The sequence below is a fragment of the Brassica napus genome, chromosome C3 (genome assembly GCF_020379485.1).
Source record: "Brassica napus cultivar Da-Ae chromosome C3, Da-Ae, whole genome shotgun sequence".
Lineage (NCBI taxonomy): Eukaryota > Viridiplantae > Streptophyta > Magnoliopsida > Brassicales > Brassicaceae > Brassica > Brassica napus.
Window position 1 is genome coordinate 7,361,807 of NC_063446.1, and position 27,205 is coordinate 7,389,011.

The window sequence follows — 27,205 nt, forward strand, 5'->3', positions numbered from 1 at the left end:
CACTCGCACAACGTCACGCTCCTCTTAGCAAACCACCCAATTCTTTATCCTCCTTCAACCACTTCCTAACCCAAACTCACCTCGCCGAAGAAATCAACCAGAGAAACACCATAACCGTCTGCGCCGTAGACAACGGCGCCATGTACGACTTAACCTCAAAAGGCTACACAATCTCCACTCTCAAAAACATCCTCTCCCTCCACGTCCTCCTCGATTACTTCGACGCCCAAAAACTCCACAAGCTCCCTGACGGCTCAGCTCTCACTACAACTCTCTTCCAAGCCACCGGTGCTGCTCCGGAAAACACCGGGTTCGTCAAGATAACGAATATGAGAGGCGGCAATGTCAGGTTTGACAGCGGAGATATATCTTCCTCCTACGTCAAGTCCATCGAAGCAGTTCCTTACGATATCTCCATTATCCAGATAAGCAGTCTCTTACTGTTGGATACTGCGTCGGCTCCTACTCCAGCTCCTACCGAGAAGAGTTTCACCGAAATAATGTCGGCTCATGGATGAAGCTTGCGCGGTTAGGATCGTAGGAGGAGCTAAGGCTGGTTTGGCGATGATCTTGCTCCGCTCGTTTGCTTTCTTTTGGCTTCTATAGTTCACTTCTTGCTGTTTTCTCTTACTCGCTTTTGATTTGAATAATTGATGTTTTACTTTTAACATTTGTCTTTTAAAGTTGATGTTGTCAAGTGTGTTTAATGCCTTTTACTATAAAAATAAAACATAAGCTAAGATATTAAAATGTGAGTTGTTAAAACTTTACAACATCAACCTTTCAAATACAGGGGGAGTATTTGTTTTCGTACAATCTTGAATGTGGCTTTGAAGGAATTTTCTGTCTAGATCCATTTTTAAAATCATTACTTCTCCTATTACAGAGGTTTTCTTATTTAATGATTGGGCGTCAAAATAATTAGTCGGCATTTTTTTTTGTTCTTCAGTGTTCTTGTTCACGTGTTGTTTAGTTGATATGATGTAATGAATAGTGTTGAGATTGAGCACTAGTTTCTAGTATATAGTTACCTCAGTGGCATACCATCCTAACATATATCTTGATCAATACCTTGGGTCAACCAGTTCCTCCCATCGATTAATCATAGCTTTTCAAGGAACAATTTTTTTTTTTGTCGATTTTTCAAGGAACAAATAAAATGTTCTTTTTACAATATTTTTTAAACAAATTACAACTCGAACTATGATTCTAATTAATCACTGACAGAGAAGAAGATTGTGAACTTGTGAAACAGTCTTAATATTTATCACTATTGGAGTAACGAGTTTCAGATGGCTTAATTAATGAAGAATGATACGCTTTCCACGTGGCATTTTTTTCGTTGCCCTGACATTTGGATAAAAGAAAAAATTTAGATACATAATACATTTTTATTCGTTTGTTACACCAAATTATTTAAAATCAATAACTCAAACGAATAATAAATTATTTCATAATATTTTTTAGTGAAGATTTATTTTATATTGCATGTGTTACTCCATGCTACTATTTAAAAGCAATATGTCAAATGAATAATAGATTATTTCGTTGTAGTGAAAGGTTTGTTTTCTATTGCATGCGTTACTCGATAATACTTAAAATCAATAAGTCAAATGAATAAAAAATGATTTCATATATATTAAGGATAATAATATGATTTAATATATATTAAGGTTTCATTTTTATTGTATGTATGTACTAGATGTTTTCAATAATTTAATATATATCATATTAAAACAAAATATTATATACGTTCAAAAAAAAATTATATGGAATTAACTTTTATCTGGAATGTTATTTACAAAATATAACATAAGAGTTTTAACAAAATATTTTCTAAAATAATTAATTAAATTTTATTATTAAAATTAATTATTTACAGATAATGTCTCCTAATATATTTATATTTTAATAATAAAACATTTGTATTGTAACAAAATATTTTATAAAATAAGTAATAAAATTTGATTTAAAAAAAATATATTTAAATTAATTATATTTGACCAATAAATGAATCCAATGCAATGAATATATTTTATTTTTAAAACTTAATAATTGTAACTATAATAAAGCTTAAATGTTTATTTTAAGACCAAACTGATATACAAACTAAAATTAAAATAGAATTTTGTTCAGAAAACTAAAGTTTTGTAAAGAATAGTACTGAAAGCATGGTGACAATTCATAAACTTGCAATCCCACAAGCTTAAATTCGTCAATATAGGCGTCGAGGTCGGGTTCGGTAGCGAAGACAACGGAGGTCTAATTGATTCCTCCTTCGTCACGTCCCTCGAAGTAGTTCCTAACAAGATATCCATTATCCAGATAAGCAGTATCTAACTGTCGGGATAATGTCGGCTCATGGATGAAGCTTGTGCGGTTAGGATCGTGAAAATCTGGTTTGGTGATGACCTTGCTCTGCTTGTTTGCTTTCTTTCGGTTCTATAGTTCACTTTCTCTTACTCACTTTGTATTTGAATAATTGATGTTTTACTATTAATTTAATTTTATTGTATTTAAAAAGTTGATGTTGTAAAGTGTGCTGTGCTTAATGCATTTTGTTATTAAAAGCTAAGATATTAAAAATCTGAGTTGTTCAAACTTTACAACATCATCAACCTTTCAAATATAGAGGGAGTATTTGTTTTCGTACAATCTTTGTTTGTGGGTTTGAGGGGAAGTAACTGGTGTTTATTACTGAGGTTTTCTTATTTAATGTTTGGCGTCAAATTAATTAGTCGGCAATTTTTTTGTTCTTCTTGGTGTTCTTGTTCACGTGTTTGTTTAGTTGATACTGATGTGATGAATGGTGTTGAGATTGAGCATTGGTTTCTAGCTAGTATATTATTCTATAGTTGCTTCAGTATTTGCCGTAGATATCCAAACTTCTATAATGGCATATAGTTAGAAGCATTGAAATACAATTGTATGTTTGTATGTTTGCAACCAGAGCAAGCTCTTGGGGTTGGACCTCAAGTTGCTGAGCAAGAAGCTGTCTCTAATGTTGAGACAATTGCCTTGGGAGGTTGGCGGTTTGGAAACGCAGACGCTAACGCATAAGATGCGTTTAAAAGAAACAAGACAGAAAATGTTAAATAAAATGCCTTCTCTCAAATAAATAAAAAAAGACAGAAAATGTTACTTCCCTCCAAAAAAACTACGAGCCGTTTTGAAAGGTGTTTAACATGTCGTGTAGTTTTAGTTCCAGACAACCCACTGTTTTTACTAAAATTTTACAAACAACGTGGAGTGTATGTAGTTACATTATCCTTTCATCGTGGTGTGTGAGCGAGCAAAGCTCTCTTCCGTTCAGTCTGAAGTGGAAAAGCAGAGCAATGGCAATATCTCATCTTCTTTCTCCATTACCATCTCTCACCTTCTTCCAAACCAAAAACCTAACCCTAACCGGTCGTTTTTCTTCTTCTCTCCCTCTAAACTCTAATCCCCACTTCCCAAAACCAAGTCCTGCAAGGGAAAGAGCAGCCTCCACACTCGTCCTCCGATCCAAGGGAGACGACTCCGTGGACGCATCCGATCGTCTCATCTCAGCCGTCTGTTACTTCTACCCGTTCTTCGATGGCATCCAGTACGGTAAATTCATCATCACGCAATACCAACCATTCCAGATTCTCATCCAACCCCTGTTTCCGGCCATCAAGGCCTTCAAGAGCTTCCCTTTCAATGGCTTCCTCATCTTCATCACTCTCTACTTCGTCGTCGTCAGGAACCAGAACTTCAGCAGGTACGTTAGGTTCAACACGATGCAGGCCATTGTGCTCGACGTGCTGTTGATCTTCCCGGATTTGCTTGAGAGGAGCTTCAATCCCACAGATGGGTTTGGTTTGGATGTGGTTATGAGTTTGGACAGCACGGTGTTCCTCTTCTTGCTTGTCTCCTTGATCTATGGTTTCTCTGCTTGCTTGTTTGGTCTGGTCCCTAGGTTGCCCATTGTTGCTGATGCAGCTGATAGGCAAGTACTTTGAACCAATAACTTGTATGTATCGGATCTGATCAATTGAAACACAATGTAACTTTTTGATGATCAATGAAATGTTTCTTTGCAAGACCTTGTCTCTTCCATGGAACTAGAAACGATATAATATAACAATTTTGATTTGATTTATTTATCCTCATCACATATCTGAAAAAGCAATATGGTGAGGAAAGATCAATTCTGTAACAAAAGAAAAATACACAAGCCAATGGCTACTGCTGTTTTACACATCTGCACTCATCTGCCTAACGAAAGGGACAAAGTTGTTCCAGTTCTCCACCCTAAAGATCTTCTCATTCATTCTGAAAAATGTAAACGATCTTACAGTTTCCCCATTCGGCGGCTGCATACAGTTCTCTCGTATTTGCCTTAGTCCCATCTGTTGCACAATGCATCATAAATAAACGGTTAGTAACCACCACTTTTTGACCTCATCGTCTCGGATTATAGATTGTACAAATCTCTCACCACATCATATCTTTCGCTTGTGTTTCTACCAGTCACTTGTATTGTCCTCTTCTTTGAAACATCGTGTATCTAGCAGAAAAAGAGACAATGTTGGTTTGTTCACGTTCTCAACGCATGCTTTGATTGTAGCAACGCAGCAAGAAAAGAGAGACTAGACCATTTTCATGAGTGTCAATGACAGTAAGCAGTGTGCTGACACCTACCGGTCTAAATACAAGAAACTCTTCATATGAGCAGAGTTGAATTCTAGATGAAACATTAGGAAATGAAAGTACCTGTCTAAGCAATCCTTCAGGGCTGCAAAGATACTTCTCAGGCGTTTCACTGTCCGCCATATCCAAGCACCTGGAAAAAAATATGAGAGACGCATCTCCTTAATAACACTAAACTCATGCAGCTTCTATGAAATAAAGAGAACTTCAGAAGAAGGGTCTTACGGGATATGCAGTGCGGCACCATGGCGGGACAAGACAGAAGCGAGAGGATCATAGCCATCCCTGAATGCGGTATTGTAATAACCTGCAGTTAGTTCAGCAGGGTGTGAAGATGTCTTATACCACCAATAGATTCCACCAATTTTTGCAACCAACATTACAGAGCTTTTCTCCTCTTCCTGACGTCTCCGCAAAACATCGGCAGCCTTTGCAAGAATAGCATCGGCATGACAAATCAACTTCCCACTGTACCATTCCTACAACGTAAAGCAGTTCACTGTGTCATTTATAATCTAACCTACTAGTCCCTTGTGATGAACACTACTCAGGATCATAATATTGCGGATACGCGAGAACATACTAGAAAGAAACGACCATAGTCAGAGAGAAAACTGTCATGGCCCTCCTCAAAGAAAGGAACCCCAGATGGAAAGCTATTATAGCAGCCTGCATTTGGAAGGTCTCTGCTTCCCCATTGAGGTTTGCCTTCTTGAGAAGCCACAGCCATTAAGTCTTCCATCCTAAACCAAGCAATATAGCTCACAATCTGTAAATGTGATTCCAAGGACAGTAAAGACTTTAAATCAAGAACTACTCACATGTATTTGTCATGGCATTGGAATTCACCGATACCAGGGAATGTCCATCTCCCATCTCCCAAAGGATGTGCCGGATATCTGAAAGAGATAAGGAACTTCAGTTGTAGCGATTATGGCTTTGTGATCGGTAATCTACAGAAAATCACAAGTACCTAAGCTCCCCCGAAGGACCAAGACCGATGCTTATTTCTTCAATCAAGTTTCCAAAATATGGTTCAAAGTTTTTAGAAAAGCTGAGCATAAAATCTTCATAGCATTGGACAGCAGTGCGACCACCAAACAAAGGGAGTTGATCGACTCCAAGTGTCAAATAGTCATTATTGGAGAATCCGTTCTTGTCTCGATAGTATATATCCTTATTGACGTCTCCAATCTGGAAACAATTGTACCATAAATCAGCTGAGTGAAGCTAATTACTGGAGAAACAGATAGACCTATAAGTTCCTACCAAAAACATTACTCCCAAAGCAATAAAATCAAGCAAGCATCCCAGATTATGTACCATAAATCTAAATTTCTCCAAGGTTTTGGCAGGAAAAAAAAAGGCTATCAGATTTGTCACCTTTTCAAAAACCTATCAAGGTAAGCAATATCCAAATTACCAAAGACTTTGCTATGTCTACAACGTACAAATAGCTAAATACCTAGCAATACAAACCTCTCGGATCCAGAGTGGAAGACTGACGCCTCCTTTTCCACGAAACAAGTGCATGTTTGAATGAAAACAAAGAGCAACGTGCAACTTCAACCCTGCCTCAGAAATCAACCTGAAGAGCTCATCGTAGAGCGACCATTTAAACTCAAGAGGACAGAAACGCTCCACAATCCCCCACCAAACCTCAACCGCGACTCCATGAACACCAGCTAACTTGAGTGCCTTTAGAGAAACAGTCAAAGCCTTGAGCCTGGAAACGATAACAGATATAAACTTCATCATTATCTGAATGCAAAAAAAAAAAAAAAAACAATTAAGAAGCCACAGTAGTCTTGTTTATATAGTCTACATTTTTGAGAAAGATTAACCTTTTAATGATAGGGCAACCAGAAGAATCGATTCCAAACGTGTCAATAGGCATCATCACGTAAACAGGGACTTTCTTGTGCCTTGATGATACCAACACAAATGATCTTGATTTCTCCCGAGCATCCATACTTCAATCAACAAATCGATTAGTCAAATTCACCTAAAATTCAATCTTCGGGAAACGAATTATCCCCAAATTGATTCTTAGTAGCAGCGAGCGAGAAAGTATAATACCTAAAGATTGGGCTATTCGCAGCGACGGAGCTCCATTTCGTGATTAAACGACCGCGTTTGAAAGAAGGAACGATAGATACGTTTCGGAAGAAGTTTCGATTCCGCCTCGTTCTCTGCTGCTCGAGGAAGCAAGATTTCAGAGAGAATCCTCCGGGGTGGAAGAAGTTGCCGCCGGGAACTCCGCGACAGCCACATCTGATTCCCCCAATCTCCGCCATTTTCGTGTTTCTCTTCTCCTTCGTCGGAGATTTTTTTTCTGATGCGGAGGAAAAGAGACGGAGATGGAGTTCCTGAAACGCAACATTTATTTATTTTACCTTTTCTTTTTAACGACGCTGATTTTATTTTTACTTTTCCTTTTTTTCTAATTGAACTTTAAAACATAATTTACCTTTAGCCCTCTTCTTTTTCTTTACTAGTTTCTTTCATACATATGTTTCGAAGCTTCTATAATTGACCCCTTTATTTTACCTTCGCTTTATACTCCTCTATAGTTGTTGATTGTATGAAACTACCTTAAGTGAAATAACATTTTACTTGGTACAAATTTTCGTTTAATTGATGATTGAAATAACATAATTAGATTTTAAACTCGTGAAAATGAATGTTTTATATCCAATATGTATAACATAACATGAAACTAAACTAAATGGTCTGAAGCCTATTATGCATTTTATAAATAATAAATATATTCGAGGACTTGAATAGCATTTACTATAACTACCTTTTAACAGAATTTTTTGTTGAACGAATATATTGAATGTAGATATTTGCTGACGTGGAACCATCTCGTCCCGTAGTGGATAAGCATGCAAATTATCCATTCAAAACAGATCCCATGCTACTCGCCGTCTCGCTCCCATCACCAGCTCCGCTTGCCAACTTTAGACTGTTACGGAGTGTTTTGGAACAATAAGTAATCAGTGCTTTTTAATACAATAAAATGTGTCACGTATAGTAATTATGTAAACCTATTATCCCCCGGTCTGGGCGTTCGGGTACCCGTTGGCATTCGGGTTGGATTTTTCGGATTTTGGTTTTTTTATAATACTTCATAGATCCAATTCTAGCAAATTTGCAAGTACAGGTCGGGTTCGGATATAACACATCAGGTTCATGTCGTTTTATATGACATCATAGAACTCATAAAGTAATCATATATCATTCGGATTCGGTTATATTGGATCGGTTCCGATATACCCGAAATAAAATCTAAAATCTAAAGGTAAAACATAAGAAATATATAATTAAGTACTTAAGGTAGTTATTTATATTTTAAATACTTATTGTAACATAATATATCAAAATAAATGTGAAATTGAATATTGGAGTATATATTCATGTTTCATATAATTATATGGGCAATTTTCCTAAATAGATCATTTTCAAGTTTTAGTCACAAAAATAGACCACAAGAAAAAAAATGACGAAAATGTTTAATTTAATAGGTAAAAGGACCCTAATACCCTAGATATATATAAAAATTAAAAATAATAAAATAATAAAAGAAAAATGATGACAAAAAATAATTAAAAAATAAAATAAAAATAAAAATTGTTTTTATAGTTTTAGATTATATGTTTTCAAATTCGAACTTTTTTATAAATTTTTTTTTTGTAATTTGTTTTTTCAAATTTTATTTTTTCAAATTTTTTTTTGTAATTCGAAAATACTTTTTGAAACTATTTTAAAATTTTTTTTTCAAATTTTAATATTTATTTTTTATTTTATAAAATTTTAAACCCCAATCCCAAATCTCCACCCCTTAATTCTAAACTCTAATGTTTGGATTAGTTAACCCTAGGGGTATAAATGTATATTTACCTCTTTAATGAAACATTTTGGTCATTTTGATCCTTAGAGTCTATATTTGTGACCAAATTTTTTTTAGTGATATCCTAGGGTATTTTTCTAATTATATTATATATAATTTTTGGACATTCGGATCGGTTTCTTCGGATATTTTTTTTTTGGATTTTTAGGTTTTTTTTTGTTTTTCGGGTTACTCGTTCGTGTTCGGTTAATAACACTTCGGGTTCGGATTTGTTTTGTACCACCTTACAAGACCCATTCAGATATTTTTTACATTTCAGACCGGATACGGATCGGGTTTTCCGGTTCGGGTTCAGTTCGGATTTCGGGTTACGAAGCCCCCCCCCCTTTTTTTTGAGAACTACCTACTATTATTTCCGTATTCATATTTTCATATCAATTTAAATCATGGATCCACGATATGTCACGTTTTTTTCTGGTGCAAACTATATGTCACGTTTCAGTCTCGTAGTCATCAAATTGCAAAACTCTACTTCGATATATTCGAATATAATGAAGATGACAAGATTTTCGGTTAAAAAATTACCACGCGTGGTCGAATCTCGCTGTTGGAGAAGGGATCAATAAACCTCTAAAGACTAGAAACTACGATTGACGAAGATAAAGCTTGAAATCATAACTTTTTTTTTGAAATCATAACTTTCACTCCATATAAAAAGATTGATTAAACCTAGCAACATCACACTTAGGTACGAGACAAATGAATGAGATAGACATGTAAAAGAAAAAAAATCATTTTGAGAGGAACGTAAGAGTGAAAGTGGACTGCGTTCCGATTGATGAATGCATACGAGTTACCGTTGAAATCTCCACAAGTGTCACAATATGGATCGTTGGTACCAATCATACATCGCTCACTACCAATCATACATCGCTCACTACCGGCCAATTTGACTCCGAATAGTACTCATTCATGTCGAAAGCAAGAAACCAGTAATTGAAGCAAAATCGACGGCCTGGTGGTGATTATTATTTATGATATTTATTTTGTGGTATCTAATGAAGTGTTTGTAGTTTCTCATTTTAGACTCTTTCTTGTTTTTATCCTATTTCTTATATTTTTAATTGCTAAATATTTCCATGAAAAACTGGCAATGAACATGCTCTTGTGGACTTTAAATGTTGCTTCTGCTTTTTTGGCCCTTTCTGATTATAGCCTTTTCATAGGTATTGAGATTTTCATATTGTTACATAATTATATTATTCAATGTTTAGGAAAATAAGAATCATGTAAGAAGATAACGAAGATTATTATTTTTTTTTTGACAGAACAATGATTTAGCCAATGTAAGCAAAAACAGAAAAGGAAATGGACTTCAGAAATGGAAACTTTGGGGAAATCAATTGATTCAATCACAAACGAATCTTTTTATCATGATCATGGCACTGCTAATTATATGGGGTTTCCTTGATTTAGTGGCTTAATATGATCATTTAGTCATTAAACTCAACTTCATCATTAATACTTGCTTGGAAAGAAGTAAAATATCTGCATGGTTTCCATATTAGAGTAGGAGATAATATTTGAGAGTATATTTTCTTGCGTGTGCGATATATATAAACACAAAAAGAGGAACTCCATTGTTAAATCAAGAAAGAAACTTCAGAAACTAAGAGCTATCAACGTTCCACAAGGTATTTTTACCTTCTTTACTTTATATGAATATATCTGTTATTTTCCATTATTGATTTCCATTTCATTATATATATGGCGTAGTTGGATTTGGAATTATGTACAGACAGGATTTTAGGGTTTTGATTATGTATGATGATGTTACATTGTTAGGACTACAAATCTCATTGATCTAGCTCCACCATTGTCTCTATTTAAGAAACATATAATTCACTTTGTGTTTGAAGATGATGATGATGATTAGTTCATTACGGATACTAAAGAAACTCCCTTCTATCTATCAAAACCTAGTGTTGATGGGAGTCTTGATATGTTACATGCCTCGTAATCAAAATAAATATTGTGTATAGAACCACAATGAAATGTTTAGTTGCAAGTTTTATATTTTTGTTTCGTTTACGTACTTTCTCTTTCAGTATTTGAATGGGTCGAAAAATGGTGAAGATGGCAAGGATAATGAACGAGAAGACGAGGATAACGACTTACAGGAAGAGGAAAGAATGTTTATTCAAGAAAGCCAATGAGTTCTCAACACTCTGTGGCGTCAACACATGTCTCATCGTGTATGGCCCGACCAGAGCAGGGGACGAGAGAATCGACCACCCCGAGTTATGGCCCAAGGATGAGAGAAAAGTCAGAGAGATCATAACCAAGTACAGAGACACCGCCTCGAGCAGCTGCATCAAAACCTACTCTGTACAAGAATGCTTGGAGAAAGGCAAGATCAAGTTGGAGAAAGAGAAGTATTGTCCGTGGGACAACAAGCTCGAAAAGTGTTCTTTAAACGAGCTATATGCAACTTTCGTGACAGTCTGTAACAAGATTCAAGAAGCTGCTAATAGGAAGCAGACATTTCCCGATGCTTCTTGGTCTACTCATCGTGACCAACTTGGTTTGATAGGTTACAACCAGCCATGTCTCGAGCAACACCAGTTGTTTCCTATGTCTTCAATGGAGCAGAACGGTTTCGCATTTCTCCCGTTTCTTAACCAAATGACCTCGACCTCGAACACCGGGGAAGTTGCGTCTTTCTCGAACGTGACAGAACCGGAGATGACTCAAGCCATGTTTTACGGAAGCTGTTCGGATGGTCAGTACGCTCCGATGGTACAGAAGACAGACTATATGGAACCAGTGCAGTGGGGTTTAGGGAACAGTATGTTCAGCAACGTGAAGCCTTTCGCAGACTATCCCATGAGGTTTGGACAAGTTAATGACTTGGAGAGTTCTGGTAAGACTCCTATGTGAAACGTTTGTTTCTTTCCTTTGATTGTTTATTGAACTTCAAGAGCTTTAAAACTTAATTTTATTCTCAAGTTTCTGTTAAGTCTGTGGATTTGTTATAATAAATCTCGTTCAGTTAGAAAGTTGTTTTTATTATTGTTCAATTTTTTTTAACATTAGTTACCCTATTACTTACTATAGTTGTTAGAATTATTACATGACCACCTAACAATTTTAACTTTTTATGAGAATTTCTGTCCAACAAATCTAATTCTCTGTAAAAAGAAATTCCTGTACTAAAATCTAAGGCTGTTCAATATGGCAAAACCGAACCGTTCCGAACCGAACCGAACCGAAATAGATAATATGGTTTGGATTTGGTATATACCATACAAACCGAATGAATATGATTTTAAAAAAACCGTAGGATTTGGATATGGTTCGGTATATAACCGATAAAACCGAATAAACCGAATAAAACCGATACAAAAATAGAAACATGTAAATATGTATATATTTTATAACAACGTATGAAAATCATAAGTTAATTTTTTTGCTAATAACTATTACCATATTTTTACAGTAATAAAATAGTCATGATTTGTAAAACACTTGAACTATAATTAAATAACAATTCATCGCAAACATGCTTCTTATTTTCTTAGTCTTGTTTTGATCCTTTTGCTTTAATTTAGCATTGACTAAATTGAAATAAAGATTATAAATTTGATGATAACAATTAGTGGAAATTCTTCACAATTTTTTTTATCTATAAACGAATAGAGTTTCGTGTTTAATAGAAGAAACATGACTTTGATGAACGTTAAATATGAAAGAATATAATAACTTATTTTTTGTGCTTCGTGCTTTTGTTTTATTTTTTGTTTTTTATTTTTATTATCAAAATTTTGAGCTTTGATTTTAATTATAGATTTGATTATTTTATTAGATGATAAAAATATTTTTTATTTTTGTTCTTTTATTTAAACTTATAATATTTTTTTAATAAATGAATGTGTTGACAACAAGAGTCTAAAATTCATATAATATGATCCTAAAATAAAGAATTATGTTTTTTGGTATAAAACCAAATAAACCGAAAACCGACGGTATATAAACCGAACCGAACCGAAGTAAATATGGATTTAGAATGGTAATTATATTTTACTAACCGAAATACCGAAAAACCGAAAAAACCGAACCGAAACCGAACTGATATCCGGATTGAATACCCCTAAAATCCCTAACTTTACGTTGCTTCAAAAAGTAATTCATGTTTGCTTACTTTTAGTCCGGAAAGGAAAAGAGTTTGAAAGTAGAATTTGCAAGAGCATGATTATTGGGGGTTCTTAGTAGAATATAACTAAAACCTGTTTTTAAATATCTTATTTAATTTGTTCCTAATTACCGGATTTTTAATTTGTTCTGTTTTACCTCATGTCCTCCAAGTAAGCCCATTTATACAATTAGAGTTTTACGTGTAGGCCCATGAAACAACCGAATGTTGTTGGATCGTTTAGTTACCCTCGTAAGCCACGTGTTATCTTTCATTTGGAAAGACTTTATAATGCGCCGCGCGCACGGTTGAAGTTAGCAATATTTGTAGGATTTCACCCGCGAGAAGAAAAAAAAATTAATTGTAAAGTTAATAATCAATTAAGAAAAATAGGTTGTGAATGAAGAGGGAACTTGTGTATATTATTAAGTCGACTAACTGGTCTTTATATACATATGGTAATGACGGTCTAAGTACTGAATCGACATGAGATCGTACTTATCTTTAACTAGATAATGACTAGCAATACGTAAGATAAACACCAACTATAATGTGGATAAACACAAGAGTAGATAGGCGCCAGTATGATCCTGCGGATGGGCTTGGCCCGTCTTGCTACACGGGCTGATAAATGAGTCGATCACTAAATGGTTTATAACACTCCCCCTTGATCGACACATCCGGTCAAGGTTCATTCATGCTTTGGATGTTGCCTCATTAAAACATCTCTTGACAAACCCAAAACCCAATGTGGTAAAAAGGGAAAACAAGACAGGAAAAAGAGTACAACACATGAACTCCCCCTGATGAATGCATCACTGTAGTAGACGCATTCCCATCTGGTATCCGAGTCTTCTTGAACGTTGAAGTTGCCTATGACTTGGTCAAGATGATCAGCTGGATTCTCCTTGAATGAACTTGTAAGTCTTGGACGTTGGTATGTCTTTTGGAACTCCATTAAGATGTGGTCAGGATGTACATCTTTGCTGCTGATCACTCCATGTCTTGGTTGAACTGATGGTGCTTCAAACGGTGCTCGGATGGACTTTATAATCTGCAATAAAACTTTACTTGCAGGTCCTATTTCATGTCCCACGAATTCTCTTTGGTTATATGGCTTTCCCAAAATGTGGACATTCAATATATATTGAGTCATAGACCCAGAACACATACGAACAACTTTACTTCATATCTTTCGTTCATTCGGACTTATATCTCTTCGTACGTGCCAATGGCTTTATCCATTGTAACCAATCATTCTTTATTTTCTTTTGTCGATCCATGTTGAGCTATAGACCTTGTCTATATTTGTTCATAATCATGAGTGTCTAAGGTCATACCATCAATAATTATTTGCTGCAATGAAACTCATCACACAATGAATTCGCAGTCATACACTCATGTCCTTTGTACATGGTTATCGATCTTTTCTTGCTTTAGCAATGCTTATAATCATTAAGCCACGACCAGACATCCTTCTGGTCACTATCCTGGTTTATGGTTCTCACTTAGGCGTGCTGACTTAATCATACACACACACACACGGCTATGATTTTTCTACAGACTTTCCATATGTAAAACATAGCCTGTTTAATCAATCGATAACTTGTATCATTGAACCTTTGAACCATTAAACCTTTTTCTCTCAGTTGGTCTTTATTATGATCACAAGGAATTATAATATTTTCTGTATGGACTGACTGCACTAAATACTTAGTCTTTCATATTACTTACAGCTGCTGTATATTACAATCCATAAACAACTTAGGAACAAAGCTTGTTCTATGAGAATTTCTTTCTCATATTTCTATGGTACGTTGATACCTTTATCCAGTGATCCATTTGCTGCTTACTACACCATTATTTCTTTAGTAAATATCCAGACAAAATCAAACTTGATTTTCTGTAGTAGCATCCACCATATAGGAGCATATCTCTTTATAAATTGTTCCTTGGTCCTTGTGAGTATCCTTGTGTAATCAAGCTATACTTGAACGTTATTTAGAAGGAACATGGACACACTATACCATGTGGTCATGTCCTTTAATCTCACGGAATTTCTTATCTCACAAGATCCATTCACTGGTTTCTTTCTTAGATGGCTTTTCTGTATGTACATGGTTACTACGCCCATCTGTCTTATAATTACTTTGAATTCTTTGAACACCCCACGTCCCTATATAGGTTTTATGAGTACTCTACGTGGGTTCATGATCCTCAGGTTATATCCTTCAAATCCCAAGTACTACAATCTTTTATGAGCTCTTATGTATGTAAATACATCTTTGGTGTTAACACTCTTTATCTTCAGTTTCATACTGTTCCAGACATGATCTAATTAGATTTTGAGATCTTATTATCCAAGACCTTTATACCTTGCAGTTTGGCGTCCCAAACTACATGGTCTGGTACCTTAGATGTGTGGTTGCGCAACCTTATTTCTCTGTCTGAACTGGTTTCTCTTATGAACTCGGATTTGTACGATTCTGAGCACCTTTCATTACTTTCCGAGGTTCCTTATTATTTGGAACTTATTTGTCTATCTCTAATAGACATTGTAGCAACTTGATTGTGTCTCTTAGACATCAAATTCGTGGTGCTTAAGCTGGTATGACATAGTCATTTTTTCTTTTCGGGTCAGTGTGTCTGGCATATATTTCTGCTAGCTTTTATATCTTTTGATCATATTCTTTTAGAACGTCTAGATCATAATCTTTGGTCTGAGGATCTTGCCAAGACAACTATGGTTGATACCATTATATTTCTCTTTTACTCTTTACTCTTTATCAGCCTGATAACTTTCTCCTTTCAAAGTTGGATAATCAGATTACTATCTTTTGTAATTTGTGTTCTTGGCCACTTGATTAAATCATCCATGTTTGGCACAAGATACATTATAGTTTCGTGGAGGAAGTCTTATTTATCTAATATATATTCCCAATCCTCATCTGAGGTTCCATCTTAAATGGCACACATATATGTGGTGGAATATTCGTATTTTCTTAAGATGGTTTGTGTATATGTCTGGTTTATGACCCTTAATCATTCAGAGGTGGGAATGTCTATGCTTACATGTATGGCCTGATGTAAATCAATATTTATATACATAATGTCCTTAAGCTTTAGGCTGGACGTGGGTGATGTACCATTAGTGAGAGCTTTAAAGCTTTCCAGCCGTGTATATTATGGTTGTAAACCATGGAATCCGAATTTATGATATGATCATGGACTGTGGGTTTTAGTCCTCTCTCCCCCTCATGAACATACTCATAATTTCGTAGTGTTTAGGACAGTGGAGCCTTAATTATTTTAGTGATTTTCCCTTTTGTGTACTTATAACACATTGTGAGATTTTATGAGATCAGTTTTGTGCCTTAATTAATTTTTTATCATGTTTTGGATCAAGATGGCTAATCTGGTCATGCCATAAGTGTTTATTTCTTGGTGAACCATACTGGTTACCATGGCTTTATGCCTCTTTCATACTGATCCTTAGCATAGAATAAATCAGTAGAAAATATGGGTACAGACATTAATTGATTTCTTTATAACTCAATGGGTCTGAATAATGTCGTGTCTTTTGCCATTTGCCAGTACCAATTAATTGATTTCAAGTGATTGTAGGAAGGTAAAGTTGAACCTATACAATCAAGATGAAGTTAAATCTATGCGAGAAATCAATCTATCAGTGAACTGACTCATTAGTCTACATCCAACAATTGATTTTATGTGATTGCAGGAAGGTAAAGTTAAACCTATACAATCAAGGTAAAGTTAAACCATGCATGAAATCAACTATCAGTGGACTGATTATCCTTTTATTAAGGTTTTATTTGTTATTTAATCAAGAATCATCAAGCAAGACCAAGCAAGATAATATATAAAAACAAAATCGTGAATCATCAAGTAGGTCAAAAGCAAATCACAAAATCATAGACTTAAAATAAAATTATCATGTCGAGATCTTTCTTTTAGTCAATGTATAAGCCGGCCTCACAATCTATATTACTCCACACGGCTTTCTTGGATTCATCCTGATCCAATGCCTCAGGATATCTCATCTCACTGTTTTGTTCCTCAATGCATCTTTTCTGAAGTTTCTCAAATCTGTCAATGGTATCTTTAATTTTCTGCTTTCTTTGCTCAGTTGCCAATAGGTATGACAATAGGTCATTATAGGTTGTGAAACCTTTAGCTGTATATGATAGCAACCGATCCTTTGGATTGAATGTGGAATATGTTTTATACAGTAGATCATTATCTGTAACCACTTCATCACATAGTTCAAGACTATGGGCGATTTTCATTAGAGCAGAATCGGATTCTTCCACGGATTTAAAATCCTGGAACCTGAGTATCTTCCAATCATTCATGGCCTTTCGCCATAATTCCATTGAGTATATGGATTTTAGTTTTATCCAAAGATCATAAGGATCCTCAATACTTTCGTACTTATTTCTCAGTTCCTCAGTGAGATGATAGCGCATAATTGTTATGGCTCTATGCTTTTCACTTTCAACTTCATCATTTCTTTCAATGATACATTTCCCGAGTCCTCTAGACTTCAGGGCAATTGAAGTGTTCATTTCCCATTCTGGATACTTATCTCCAGAAATATCTAGGGCAGAATAATCCGAAGGCTCAAATCTCGACATCTGAAATCATTAATAAATTCATGATTTAAAATTTTTGCAACCAATTCAAATAATTAGTGCATATGATTTCATAAGTCTATCTATAATACTTTAGGCTACACGGCTCATGTTTTGTGATGCTTAGGCCTTACGGCTTTAATCTCAATCAAGGGCACAAGGCCTCATGTATGAACCAATGCATTATGCCTCACGGCCATTCAGTATGATTGATAACAAAAACACAATGCCACACGATTCATATCAATCAAATAATCTAGCAACCTAACTCTCATTCAATATGTAAATTCTTTAAATCAATCTTTCAGGTTTTAAGTAATGAGAGATTTAAGGTTTCAAGGCCTTTAAGAATATCAATCAAGATTAAGGGTTTCAAGGCCTTTAGGATTTCGAATCTTGAGATTAGATCTATTAATCAATTTATCAATCCTAACATCTCAGATCATCAATCATCAAACAAAGACATTTTAAAACCGATTTAAACTTTTAGGGTTTTAGTTTGAGTGATTTAGATTCGAATTTGAACAATCTTATCAATAGCTCTAGGTGATCAAACAATCAAAGTTTAAATCAAACAATTTAAAACCGATTTTCCAAAATTAGGGTTTTTAGGAGATTTTGAAAAACTTTGATCTTTGATCAAGGGGATTTGATTTGAGATTCAAAATCATTAAGACTTTGATATTAATTGATCAATGGATCAATCTCGAATTATGGTTTAGGGGATCTGACCTATTTGAGCTCCGATTTACTCTTTAGGGTTTGATCTATTTTCCCTATGGCTTTCATCTTTAGAGTTCTGATTTTAGGGTTTCAATCTTTACAAAACAACCATGTTGAATTCATGTTCTCAGAATTAGGATTACCTTCGTTTTGCAGATTGTAGAAACCGGACCACCAAGATGAACCTCGAACGGACGCGAGCTGGCTGCTTCGGGATCGCGAGCTGAGAGGATGCGATCGGGTTAAGTTTGTTAGGTCGCGATCGCCTTGGTTGTCTCTCGCGAACGGGTTGAGGCTGATCGTCGGATCGAGTTGAGGTAGTGACGGGAACGCGAGACGGGATTGAGTTCAAAGGTTCGTCTGAGCTGAGATCGGGATGAAGCTGAGACGGTAATGCTTGCTGGAACGGAATCAAGAACGAATTAGGGTTCTTCGGGATTAGGGTTCCAAAAGACCAAGGCGGCACCGTCTATTGTTTCTGCGAGTGTGGGCGCGTCTGAGATCGGATTGACGAACGGTTTTCGCTGATAGATTCGTCTTGTCCAGAACTTCAATTTGATATGTGGCTAGTCGTCTGGTTCCTCGGGGTTTGAGAGATAGATTGATTTTAAGTTACGCCTGGATTAGGGTTTATGTGTGACGGATTTTAGGTTAGTTTTTGTCCCAGGTTTTGGAGTCTATCGTGCTGATAACTTGTTGTGAATGAAGAGGGGAACTTGTGTATATTATTAGGTGGACCAACTGGCCTTTATATACATATATGGTAATGACGGTCTAAGTACTGGATCGACATGAGATCGTATTTATCCTTAACTAGATAATGACTAGTAATACGTAAGATAAACACCAACTATAATGTGGATAAACACAAGAGTAGATAGGCGCTTTATCCTGCGGATGAGCTTGACCCGTCTTAATACACGGGCGGGCTGATAAATGGGTCGATCAGGTTTAGAACAAAATCGTAGAAATTCCACAAATCTCCAAGATTAGGGTTTCTGGCTAGCGAGACACTCCTTTCTCTGTTTCTAGCTTCCGGCGACGAAAAATTCTGCAATCTCTTGTGCTCTTGAGACTGTTCATGTTCGAGTTGGATTAATAAGCTTTGCGGTCTTCCGATTTGAGATTGTAGTTTAAGATGGATGAGAGAGATCAGTTCCATCGGAACGAGGCGATCTCTGCCGTCGCCGACGAGGGTTTTATGGGTGAGGAAGAAGACGACGACTTTGATGATCTTTACAACGACGTTAATGTCGGAGGAGGGTTTCTTCAGTCTGTGAGAAAGAACGAGGAAGCGGGATCAAGAAACGAGGAGAAGGAGAAGGTCAAAATCGAGGAAGAAGAAGCTGAGGAGGTCTCGATACCTGGTTTGGTCGGTGAGAGCGTTGCTATCAAAACAGAAGCAGGAGGTGGAGGGGCACGTGGTAGTGGTAGTGGTAGTGGCGTGGCAGTTGCTTCTAGTGGATATGAAGCTCAAGAGCTTAAGGTTAACGAGGTTAGCCAGCAGATTCCTAGTGGAGTTGTAGGAGGTGGGATTAAAGTTGAGCTACGGCAAGCTCCCAATAGGGCAGATGATGGTGAGGCTCCTAGAGTAAATAACGTTTCTCAGGGTCTCTTGCCACCGCCACCACCTCCTCCCACCTTGGGAAATAACGAGAATTTGATGAGACCTGTTAATGGCATTATGGGGAACGGAGCTGCTATCCATATGCCTGGTGGTGGTGGTGGTGGTGGTGGAACTTTTCTTTTCGTTGGGGATTTGCATTGGTGGACAACTGATGCTGAAATCGAGGCAGAGCTCTGCAAGTACGGTGCAGTGAAGGAGGTTAGGTTCTTCGACGAGAAAGCTACTGGTAAGTCCAAAGGGTATTGTCAAGTGGAGTTCTATGATCCCATGGCAGCTACAGCTTGCAAAGAGGGGATGAATGGGTATGAATTCAACGGTAGGCCTTGTGTTGTTGCCTTTGGCAATCCTCATTCCATTAAGAGGATGGGGGAGGCACAGGTGAATAGGAACCAACAGGCGCAAGCTGCACTTGCACAAGCTAAGAGAGGAGGAGGCCCTGCTGATCCTCCTCCGAGTAATAAACCCGTCGTGGCCTCCACCAACAATAACTTCAACAGCCACGCCGTTGGCGGGAATTTCCAAGGTGAGGAGAATAGAGGATTTGGGAGAGGTAATTGGGGTAGAGGAAACGGTCAAGGAATGGGTGGTGGGAGAGGACCAGGTGGTCAGATGAGGAATAGGCCTGGTGGGATGGGTGGAAGAGGTTTCATGGGTAATGGTGGAGGTGGGTTTGGTCCTATGAATATGATGCATCCTCAATCAATGGGGTTTGAACAAGCTTTTGGTGGAGGACCCATGGCGAGAATGGGAGGCTATGGAGGCTTCCCTGGGGCTCCAGGTCCACCGTTTCCTGGGATTTTACCCTCGTTCCCTCCTGTAGGAGGAGTTGGCTTACCTGGAGTGGCACCTCACGTGAATCCAGCGTTTTTTGGAAGAGGGATGCCGATGGGAATGATGCCTAACGCTGGTGTTGATATGGGAATGTGGGATCCTAATAGTGGAGGATGGGGTGGTGGTGGTGAGGATTTGGGTGGTGGAAGAGCTGCGGAATCGAGTTATGGGGAGGAAGCTGCATCGGAGCACCAGTACGGGGAGGTTAATCACGATAGAGGGGGTCGTCAGAATCATGTGAAGGAAAAAGAGAGAGCTTCGGAAAGGGAATGGTCTGGTTCATCTGATAGAAGGAATCGTGAGGATAAAGATGCTGGTTATGAAAGGGACATGCCTAGGGAGAAAGATGGTGTTCATGGCTATGATTTGCCAGAGAGAAGGCATCGTGATGATAGAGAAACTGGTCGTGAGCGTGAGAGGGAACATCATCATAAGGAGCGTGAGCGTTCCAGGGATCGTGACAGAGAAAGGGACAGGGAGAGGGATCGTCATAGAGAAGAACGAGAAAGATATGGTGGTGATCATCGTAGTAAACACAGGGACGAACCTGAGCATGAGGATGAGTGGAACAGAGGTCGATCGTCTAGAGGACACAGCAAATCACGGTTGTCTCGGGAGGAGAACCATCGCTCAAGATCAAGGGATGCTGATTATGGGAAAAGAAGGCGGCTTACAGCTGAATAATTATCATGTAAGTAGTTGAATCTAATGGTTCTTTCCTTCCTCATGTATCTTAAATTGTGCCACTCTTTTCAACGTTTTCCTTTAAGACATGGCTAATTGCTTGTATGTTAGTTTTTTGACTAAAAAGTAGCTTTCGTCATGGACATGTTATTGTCTCATTGTCTGAATCTAGAGTATGCTCTCTTAGAACAACGCTTTTTTCGAGTTTGTAGTAATCATTCTGGTGGCTAAGGTTTATGTTGTCTTCTTAAATTTATAGTGTTATGGGTAGACTTGACTTTGAGAGCTCCTACAAAATTCTGAAGCCCTTGTGGAAGAAGAAGAAGAAGAAAGAAGACCTCAGAGAAAGTCAGACTCTTGTCGCAGAAGAAAGTCTCTCACTGGTGAAATCTCTACTTCAACTCAGCTTACTTAAGTAGATGTGGAAAGAAACTTGGCAAACGTTTGCCTTGTTTAAGTTTTTAAGACACCTTTTACCATTTTTATGTGAAAACTATAAAGACCAGTGTGTTGTGGCGATGTTACTTTCGGGTTATCCATCCATTTGTGTTTAGATGTTCTTATTTTACCTGTTTCTGGATTTGTTGTTCGGTAGACTGTAGTTGTATTAGATGAAGCCAAATAGTTGGCTTGACCAGTGTTACCGATTTTGTTTCTCCATGTTCTGTATGTATTCACTGTATTTGTAAGTTCTCATCTGCATTAGGATCATGGATGCATAACAAATGTAATAGCATGGCATCCTTTGGGGAACGTGTTTTTGTGATCTCCAAATGTGATGTAAGTAGATCATCCTTTTTTTCTATTGTTGTAGAGGAAAACCGACAGCTCTTTGTTCAAGTGTGTTCTTGGTCTTTTAGCTATATGAACACACCTTCATCATTGGCATTACTTATACCTATTTTCCTTCATTACACTCTGTATGTTGTCAACATCTCTAATGTTCCTTTTCTTTTCTTGTTGTCTCCACTTTGTAAACGTTTCATATCAACCATCATCACTAGTCATTTGAGTGAATACGTCTTGAATTCTTGGTCAAGAGTAAATGAAAACAAACAATAATTAATGACTTTTAGTTTGGTCTGAAGGAGCATAACAACATCAATGGAAAAACAGAGCTCCATAACAGATTAATAGCAACGTTCAACTTTATTAAACAAAGTGTTCATGCCAGTCCAAATATAAACAAAACATTCAAAGAGGGAGAGAATGTGGCATTAAAAAACAGAATCAAACAATATTTCCAAAAAAAAAAACTGTTCACTTCCTTTGCTTTTTGTGTTTTGTGTGTAGGTATAAGTTAACAAAGATTCGGATTCATCTTCCAAAGATGATGCTAGCTTACCTTTGGATATGGGAAGTAGTCTGAGCTAGAGTGATGTCAGAAGTCGTCAGAGTTCCGGATTCATCATAATCCAATTGCTCAAACTCTTCCATAATCCCAGATATATCTTTCTCATCAATCTTCCCCATCTCTTTCAGCTTATACACTATAAACTCTGCAGCTCTGCAACACACAAAACACAAAACCATAAGAAGGAAGGAAACAAAAGAAAGAAACTAGTCTCAGTGTCTCACCCAACAACACCATCTTCATCAAGATCAGCAGCTTCAAGATCATTATTAGTAATCCTCCTAGTCAAAACCCACTTCACCAACTCCCTCTGCTTAGTCTCCGCATTCAACTCAGCCACATAAAGAAAAAACTGAGCCAAACACACAGTACTCGTCAAGATCCAAAACACAGCGAAAAGCCTCCCAGTCCCCGAGTTAAAGCTCTTGTCCCCATACCCCAACGTAGTAACCGTGGAGCACACGCAATAGAAAGCCTCAATAACCGGCATCTTCTCATACGCCACAAGAAAAACCGTACCGGTTAAGAGGAGCACCACAAGTACAAGGAACGTCACATAACATTTGTATCTCAGCTTGTTGGTATGCAACTCCTTGAGAATCTCCGTCGGACCAAAGCTCTGACGCAGATGAAAAGCTCTAACGAGGAGAGTCTCCTGCTTCTCGACAAGATAATCCGCCGCTCGGCTTAGGAGATGGCCCACGAGGACCATCCCCGAGAAGACGAAGGCGCACGCGAGGAGCCGCGACGTGGAGCTATTGGGAACGAGGTCGCCGTATCCAACCGTCGTCATCGTGACGATACAGAAGTAGACGGCGTCAAGCACGCCGTTGGTTTTGTGACCGGAGATTTGGTTTCTGACGAGGTAGAAGCAGAGAGTGCCGACGGTGAGATACAAAGCGAGGAGGAGGATGACTCGTCTGAGATTCGGGTTTAGGTCTCTGAACATTGGGATCTTGCTTGGATGAGGATGAGGCTCGTCGAGTTTGACGTCGTTATCGTTGTACGTGAAGTCGCCGCGAGGAGCGCTTCTGGAGCGGCGGAGTCTTCTTTTTCTCGAGGAGGTTCTTGAGTTTATGCTGAAGTCTTGTGCCATGGGAGCTGAGTGGTCCTTTGGTAGCAATGGGTTACGAGCTGTGTCGTTAGACATTGTAGAACCAAAGACCTGTCTGAAAAACTGCAGATAAATCAAATCTATTGTCAGGTCTCGATTTTAGACAAAAGATTGAGACTTTCGGATATGATCTTCGCATTGGTTAGGAACAGAAACAGAGTTACAGCTAAAGATTAAGACTTTATCAACAAAAAGGAAAAGATCAGTTGTTTTGGGTGGGGGGGGGGGGGGAAGAGAGAAGACGACAGTGAACAGAAGAATGTTCAGAGACACAGAATTCGAAACTAGTGTAAAGATGAAGAATTGAGACTTACCCAGAACTCAGGAAATCAAAATCGCGATAAGCGGTTTGTTCGGATCTCGCAATTGTTCTTCATTTGATGATTTCTCGTTGTTGGCCACTTCTCTTCGGTGCTTACTCTGTTTTATTTATTCTGTTTTATTTTCCTCCTCTTCAATTTAATTAATTTATAGTTATCATCTTCTAATTTTTAACCTTTTCTTCAAACGCAATCTCCTAATTATAAAACTCTCCATTTTCTGAATACTTCTTATTTATTTTTTTAAATGCTTCTTATTTTTTACAATTATCGATTGTAAAAAGCTTGCAGTTGATAATAATATTTGTAATAAAAAAATTCACTATGAATTTGTTTCTTTATTTTTTTGTTCATGCTCTAGTTGTTCACTTACAAGTACAACCAAATAGTTACAAGCACTTCTATTGGAATTAAGATTTTCAATATTAAAATATTTATGTGATAAAACAATATCTCTTTTTATCTAAGATAAACATTATGAAAAGGATGTGCTCTTACATGCCGTCATGTCTAATCTAGACAATAGTATACATTCCACTATCTCGTAATCACATAATTTAACTAACCATTTTCAATTATTAATTTGTCATTTAATAGGTGATGTAGCACAACTTAGCCAACTCTATTCCGTCCATGTCAAAATGTATAATTTAATATAATTTTGTATCGAAAGAGACTTCAAATTTTATATATTATCCGAAGTTAAGTAAAACAAGAGGTTAAGGTTAGAGTTTAATGTTTCGTTACTAAAACTTGTTGACCGTTGTAAATTCTAATAACTAGTATGAATAAAATAAACTAAAACAACAAGAATATGTCGCTTGTGTTCTTTAGTTGATTAGGGGTTACACACTGTACGTATACAATATTTTGTGGTAAAACAATGATCGAGTCTAGTAATCATGTGATAATTTGATAATCATAAGTCCATAGATCACATGTTTAGAATATAATACATGAAAGATGTTATTAATGCACTCATGGTGGTTACATATGTGTACATTACATGCTTCAAAACTTCTCCATACCACATACATACATATAACACACAAACGTGATTACTGATTACTACTAATTGATTGATACATATTATATGGTGATTTATTATTCTGAAACATTTTAATTATATGAGACTACTTGATACGATCGGACGTTTGTGGGGAGAGAGATTTGGATATTCAGACACCAAACATACAAAAACCCTAAAGCTGATCAGGCCAGAGAAATGACTCCATTGCAAAGACCCTCTTGTCTTCAAGAGATCCTTCGAAGGAGATTCCATATTGTTTGAGGAGCAAGTCAAGGCTGAGATCGTCCATGGCTTCATAATCAGACTTGGAGTATTTAGGATAGTGAAGAGGAACTTGAAACCCTCTTGGGTATTCCTCTTTCTTCATCATCTTTATTTTGTTGCGGGTGCTTAGGCTGTTGCTGGTTTGACTGATTTGGTTTGAGTAGCCAAACATTTGAGTGAAAGCCGAGGTTAATAGCCATTTCATTTCCATTGTCTTTGGTTGTTTTTAAGAATTTACCAAAAGAAAGAGGTTTTGGAATGATCAAGAGAAAGAGTAAAGGCGAAGAAGGAGAAGGAGAAGAAGAAGCTCAAACCCAAAGGCAAGCTTGGAGTATTGGTAAAGGCAGCCAAAGGCTCGTATTTATATAGAGTGAGGCAGGTAAGACAAACTGATTTATTTTCCAAACAATATATTTTAATATTTATATATACATAAATATCATACTTGTCATTTAAATCTTATCATCAACATATTTAGTAAGTACGTACTTATATATTTTTTTATTTTTATCAAATATAATTTTATATGACATCAGATTTTATATATATGAGTATTTAGTTGGCAAAGTAATGGTTGTAGAATAGGATTATAACGAGTTTTTTTTTTTTTGTAACAATACAAGTATCAAATTACTTGCTTGGGAAAAGTTGCTTTTGTAGAGATTTTTAATGGAAAATTTGGACTCTTTCAATATTCAGATTCAGCGACTAATTATACCATGTTGAAAGCTTAAATCACCCTTTATATGGAGTGAATTGGTGATGAACCGAGCTAAAATATATTGACGCAATTTTCTACAAATGAATACAATATATTTTTAATAGAGACCTAACGAAAAGCTATCCTAACACTCTAGTACGAAAACCATGAACCAAGTATTGAAAAGCCATTTATTTCTCTTATCGTGAGATCATACGCACCAAATCTTAGAAACTCCGTCACAAAATGGGAGAAGAACAGTTGGCTGCACCAGCATCGACCATGATGGTTCATGCACTGATTTTCTATGTGGGACCAAAATTAAAACGGGTGGAGTATATTGTGACTTGGTGTGCATGCAAGGAGGAGGAAGAAGTAGGTGAAAGTATTTAATGTATACATATTTAAGAGGGTGGCCCCTTTATCAACTAAGACAATCGAATTATTTGGAGCCATTCATATGATTTTCGTGTTTGTGTGGTGGTGGTGATGATGTGTCTCGATGCTTTACATAGTCTATACATTAGTTGAAAATATCTCTCCTCGGAATGATCATGGAGTTTTTCGATTTTTAGGTTTTGACTGATTTGGCATAATGTTAATACGAGGTGTAGATATTATAGAATAAGGGATCCTAATATTCTAGATTAGCACTATAAGAAATAACCTGATTTGCTATGAAAAAAAACTAACAAATATCTTGCAAATCTCGCAGTATAGGGTGACGGCTAAGAACGGACCATGCTCTAGAAATTGTCCTCCCAGTGGTAATTTTTGTGATATGTTAAAGCATCTCCGACTTGTTCCACGTTTAGCTTCAAAATAAAGTTTGAAATAAAAATAAAGTAGACTTGGAATCATGTCTGCTTAGATTAATTGTGGGCCATGTGCTCAAAATCAAATAATTTTTTCCCCAAAACTATAGTTGTATTTCTTTCAATTTACAGATTGGGACCCTAATATATGTTTTCAGAAATTAAGACCCTGCCTTTTTAAAGAAAAAATTCTTAAAAAAAGAGACTTGGTGCATTTGCACCTTGGACACTCTCCAAGAGCTTGCACTGGTCCAAGAGCTTGCACTGGTTTTTCATGAAGTTTTATATTAGATATGCTCTTAGCGATTAGATAATTTTGTAGTTAATATTTTAGTGAAATTGCAGCGTTAAATTTTCTTCACCATTTTTATT

At 36.8% G+C, this 27,205-nt stretch overlaps 6 protein-coding genes across 9 annotated transcripts; 3 read left to right on the forward strand and 3 right to left on the reverse strand.

Moving 5' to 3' along the window:
• The first annotated feature begins 3,335 nt into the window (after positions 1–3,335).
• LOC125584215 (protein TIC 20-v, chloroplastic-like) lies at positions 3,336–4,068 on the forward strand. The gene has a single exon (XM_048752329.1). It carries the CDS (start codon positions 3,336–3,338, stop codon positions 3,981–3,983), a length of 648 nt encoding a protein of 215 aa, XP_048608286.1. The 3' UTR covers positions 3,984–4,068.
• Positions 4,069–4,097: 29 nt separating this feature from the next.
• LOC125575096 (inactive beta-amylase 4, chloroplastic-like) lies at positions 4,098–7,063 on the reverse strand. Of its 4 annotated transcripts, none has more exons than XM_048752326.1 (10): positions 6,754–7,063; positions 6,519–6,647; positions 6,154–6,400; positions 5,648–5,868; positions 5,496–5,573; positions 5,258–5,417; positions 4,900–5,153; positions 4,620–4,807; positions 4,463–4,531; positions 4,098–4,373 (listed from the first exon to the last, which is right to left on the reverse strand). In XM_048752326.1, the coding sequence occupies exons 1-9, from the start codon at positions 6,969–6,971 to the stop codon at positions 4,488–4,490; spliced, it is 1,539 nt and encodes a 512-aa protein (XP_048608283.1). In that variant the 5' UTR covers positions 6,972–7,063; the 3' UTR covers positions 4,098–4,373; positions 4,463–4,487. The 4 variants fall into 4 exon arrangements, with proteins under 4 accessions (XP_048608283.1, XP_048608282.1, XP_048608285.1 ...); XM_048752325.1 differs by having other exon boundaries at positions 4,738–4,807; positions 6,754–7,062; XM_048752327.1 differs by lacking the exon at positions 4,098–4,373 and having other exon boundaries at positions 4,485–4,531; positions 4,620–4,669; positions 4,738–4,807; positions 6,754–7,062.
• Positions 7,064–8,749: 1,686 nt separating this feature from the next.
• On the forward strand, positions 8,750–11,790 carry LOC125584216 (agamous-like MADS-box protein AGL82). The gene has a single exon (XM_048752330.1). The coding sequence runs from the start codon at positions 10,643–10,645 to the stop codon at positions 11,465–11,467; it is 825 nt and encodes a 274-aa protein (XP_048608287.1). The 5' UTR covers positions 8,750–10,642; the 3' UTR covers positions 11,468–11,790.
• Positions 11,791–19,042: 7,252 nt separating this feature from the next.
• LOC106345977 (cleavage and polyadenylation specificity factor subunit 6) lies at positions 19,043–21,928 on the forward strand. The gene is made up of 2 exons (XM_013785210.3): positions 19,043–21,243; positions 21,496–21,928. Exon 1 carries the CDS (start codon positions 19,233–19,235, stop codon positions 21,234–21,236), a length of 2,004 nt encoding a protein of 667 aa, XP_013640664.2. The 5' UTR covers positions 19,043–19,232; the 3' UTR covers positions 21,237–21,243; positions 21,496–21,928.
• Positions 21,929–22,366: 438 nt separating this feature from the next.
• On the reverse strand, positions 22,367–24,202 carry LOC106345978 (two-pore potassium channel 1). The gene is made up of 3 exons (XM_013785211.3): positions 24,019–24,202; positions 22,815–23,767; positions 22,367–22,743 (listed from the first exon to the last, which is right to left on the reverse strand). Exons 2-3 carry the CDS (start codon positions 23,738–23,740, stop codon positions 22,578–22,580), a joined length of 1,092 nt encoding a protein of 363 aa, XP_013640665.2. The 5' UTR covers positions 23,741–23,767; positions 24,019–24,202; the 3' UTR covers positions 22,367–22,577.
• A 763-nt stretch (positions 24,203–24,965) lies between these two features.
• Positions 24,966–25,662, reverse strand: BNAC03G71690D. Its single transcript, XM_013785212.3, has one exon. The coding sequence runs from the start codon at positions 25,527–25,529 to the stop codon at positions 25,227–25,229; it is 303 nt and encodes a 100-aa protein (XP_013640666.1). The 5' UTR covers positions 25,530–25,662; the 3' UTR covers positions 24,966–25,226.
• Positions 25,663–27,205: the final 1,543 nt, after the last annotated feature.

Bases quoted from the DNA above. Each gene is read 5' to 3' on its own strand.
- LOC125584215 (XM_048752329.1), top strand. From the start codon at position 3,336: ATGGCAATATCTCATCTTCTTTCTCCATTACCATCTCTCACCTTCTTC.
- LOC106345978 (XM_013785211.3), bottom strand. From the start codon at position 23,740: ATGTCTAACGACACAGCTCGTAACCCATTGCTACCAAAGGACCACTCA. The intron at 22,744-22,814 runs GTGAGACACTGA...TGTGTGTTGCAG, and splicing joins GATGAAGATGGTGTTGTTGG to AGCTGCAGAGTTTATAGTGT.
- LOC106345977 (XM_013785210.3), top strand. From the start codon at position 19,233: ATGGATGAGAGAGATCAGTTCCATCGGAACGAGGCGATCTCTGCCGTC.
- LOC125584216 (XM_048752330.1), top strand. From the start codon at position 10,643: ATGGGTCGAAAAATGGTGAAGATGGCAAGGATAATGAACGAGAAGACG.
- BNAC03G71690D (XM_013785212.3), bottom strand. From the start codon at position 25,529: ATGGAAATGAAATGGCTATTAACCTCGGCTTTCACTCAAATGTTTGGC.
- LOC125575096 (XM_048752325.1), bottom strand. From the start codon at position 6,971: ATGGCGGAGATTGGGGGAATCAGATGTGGCTGTCGCGGAGTTCCCGGC. The intron at 6,648-6,753 runs GTATTATACTTT...TGTTGATTGAAG, and splicing joins GCGAATAGCCCAATCTTTAG to TATGGATGCTCGGGAGAAAT. The intron at 4,808-4,899 runs GTAAGACCCTTC...ATTTTTTTCCAG, and splicing joins GGTGCCGCACTGCATATCCC to GTGCTTGGATATGGCGGACA.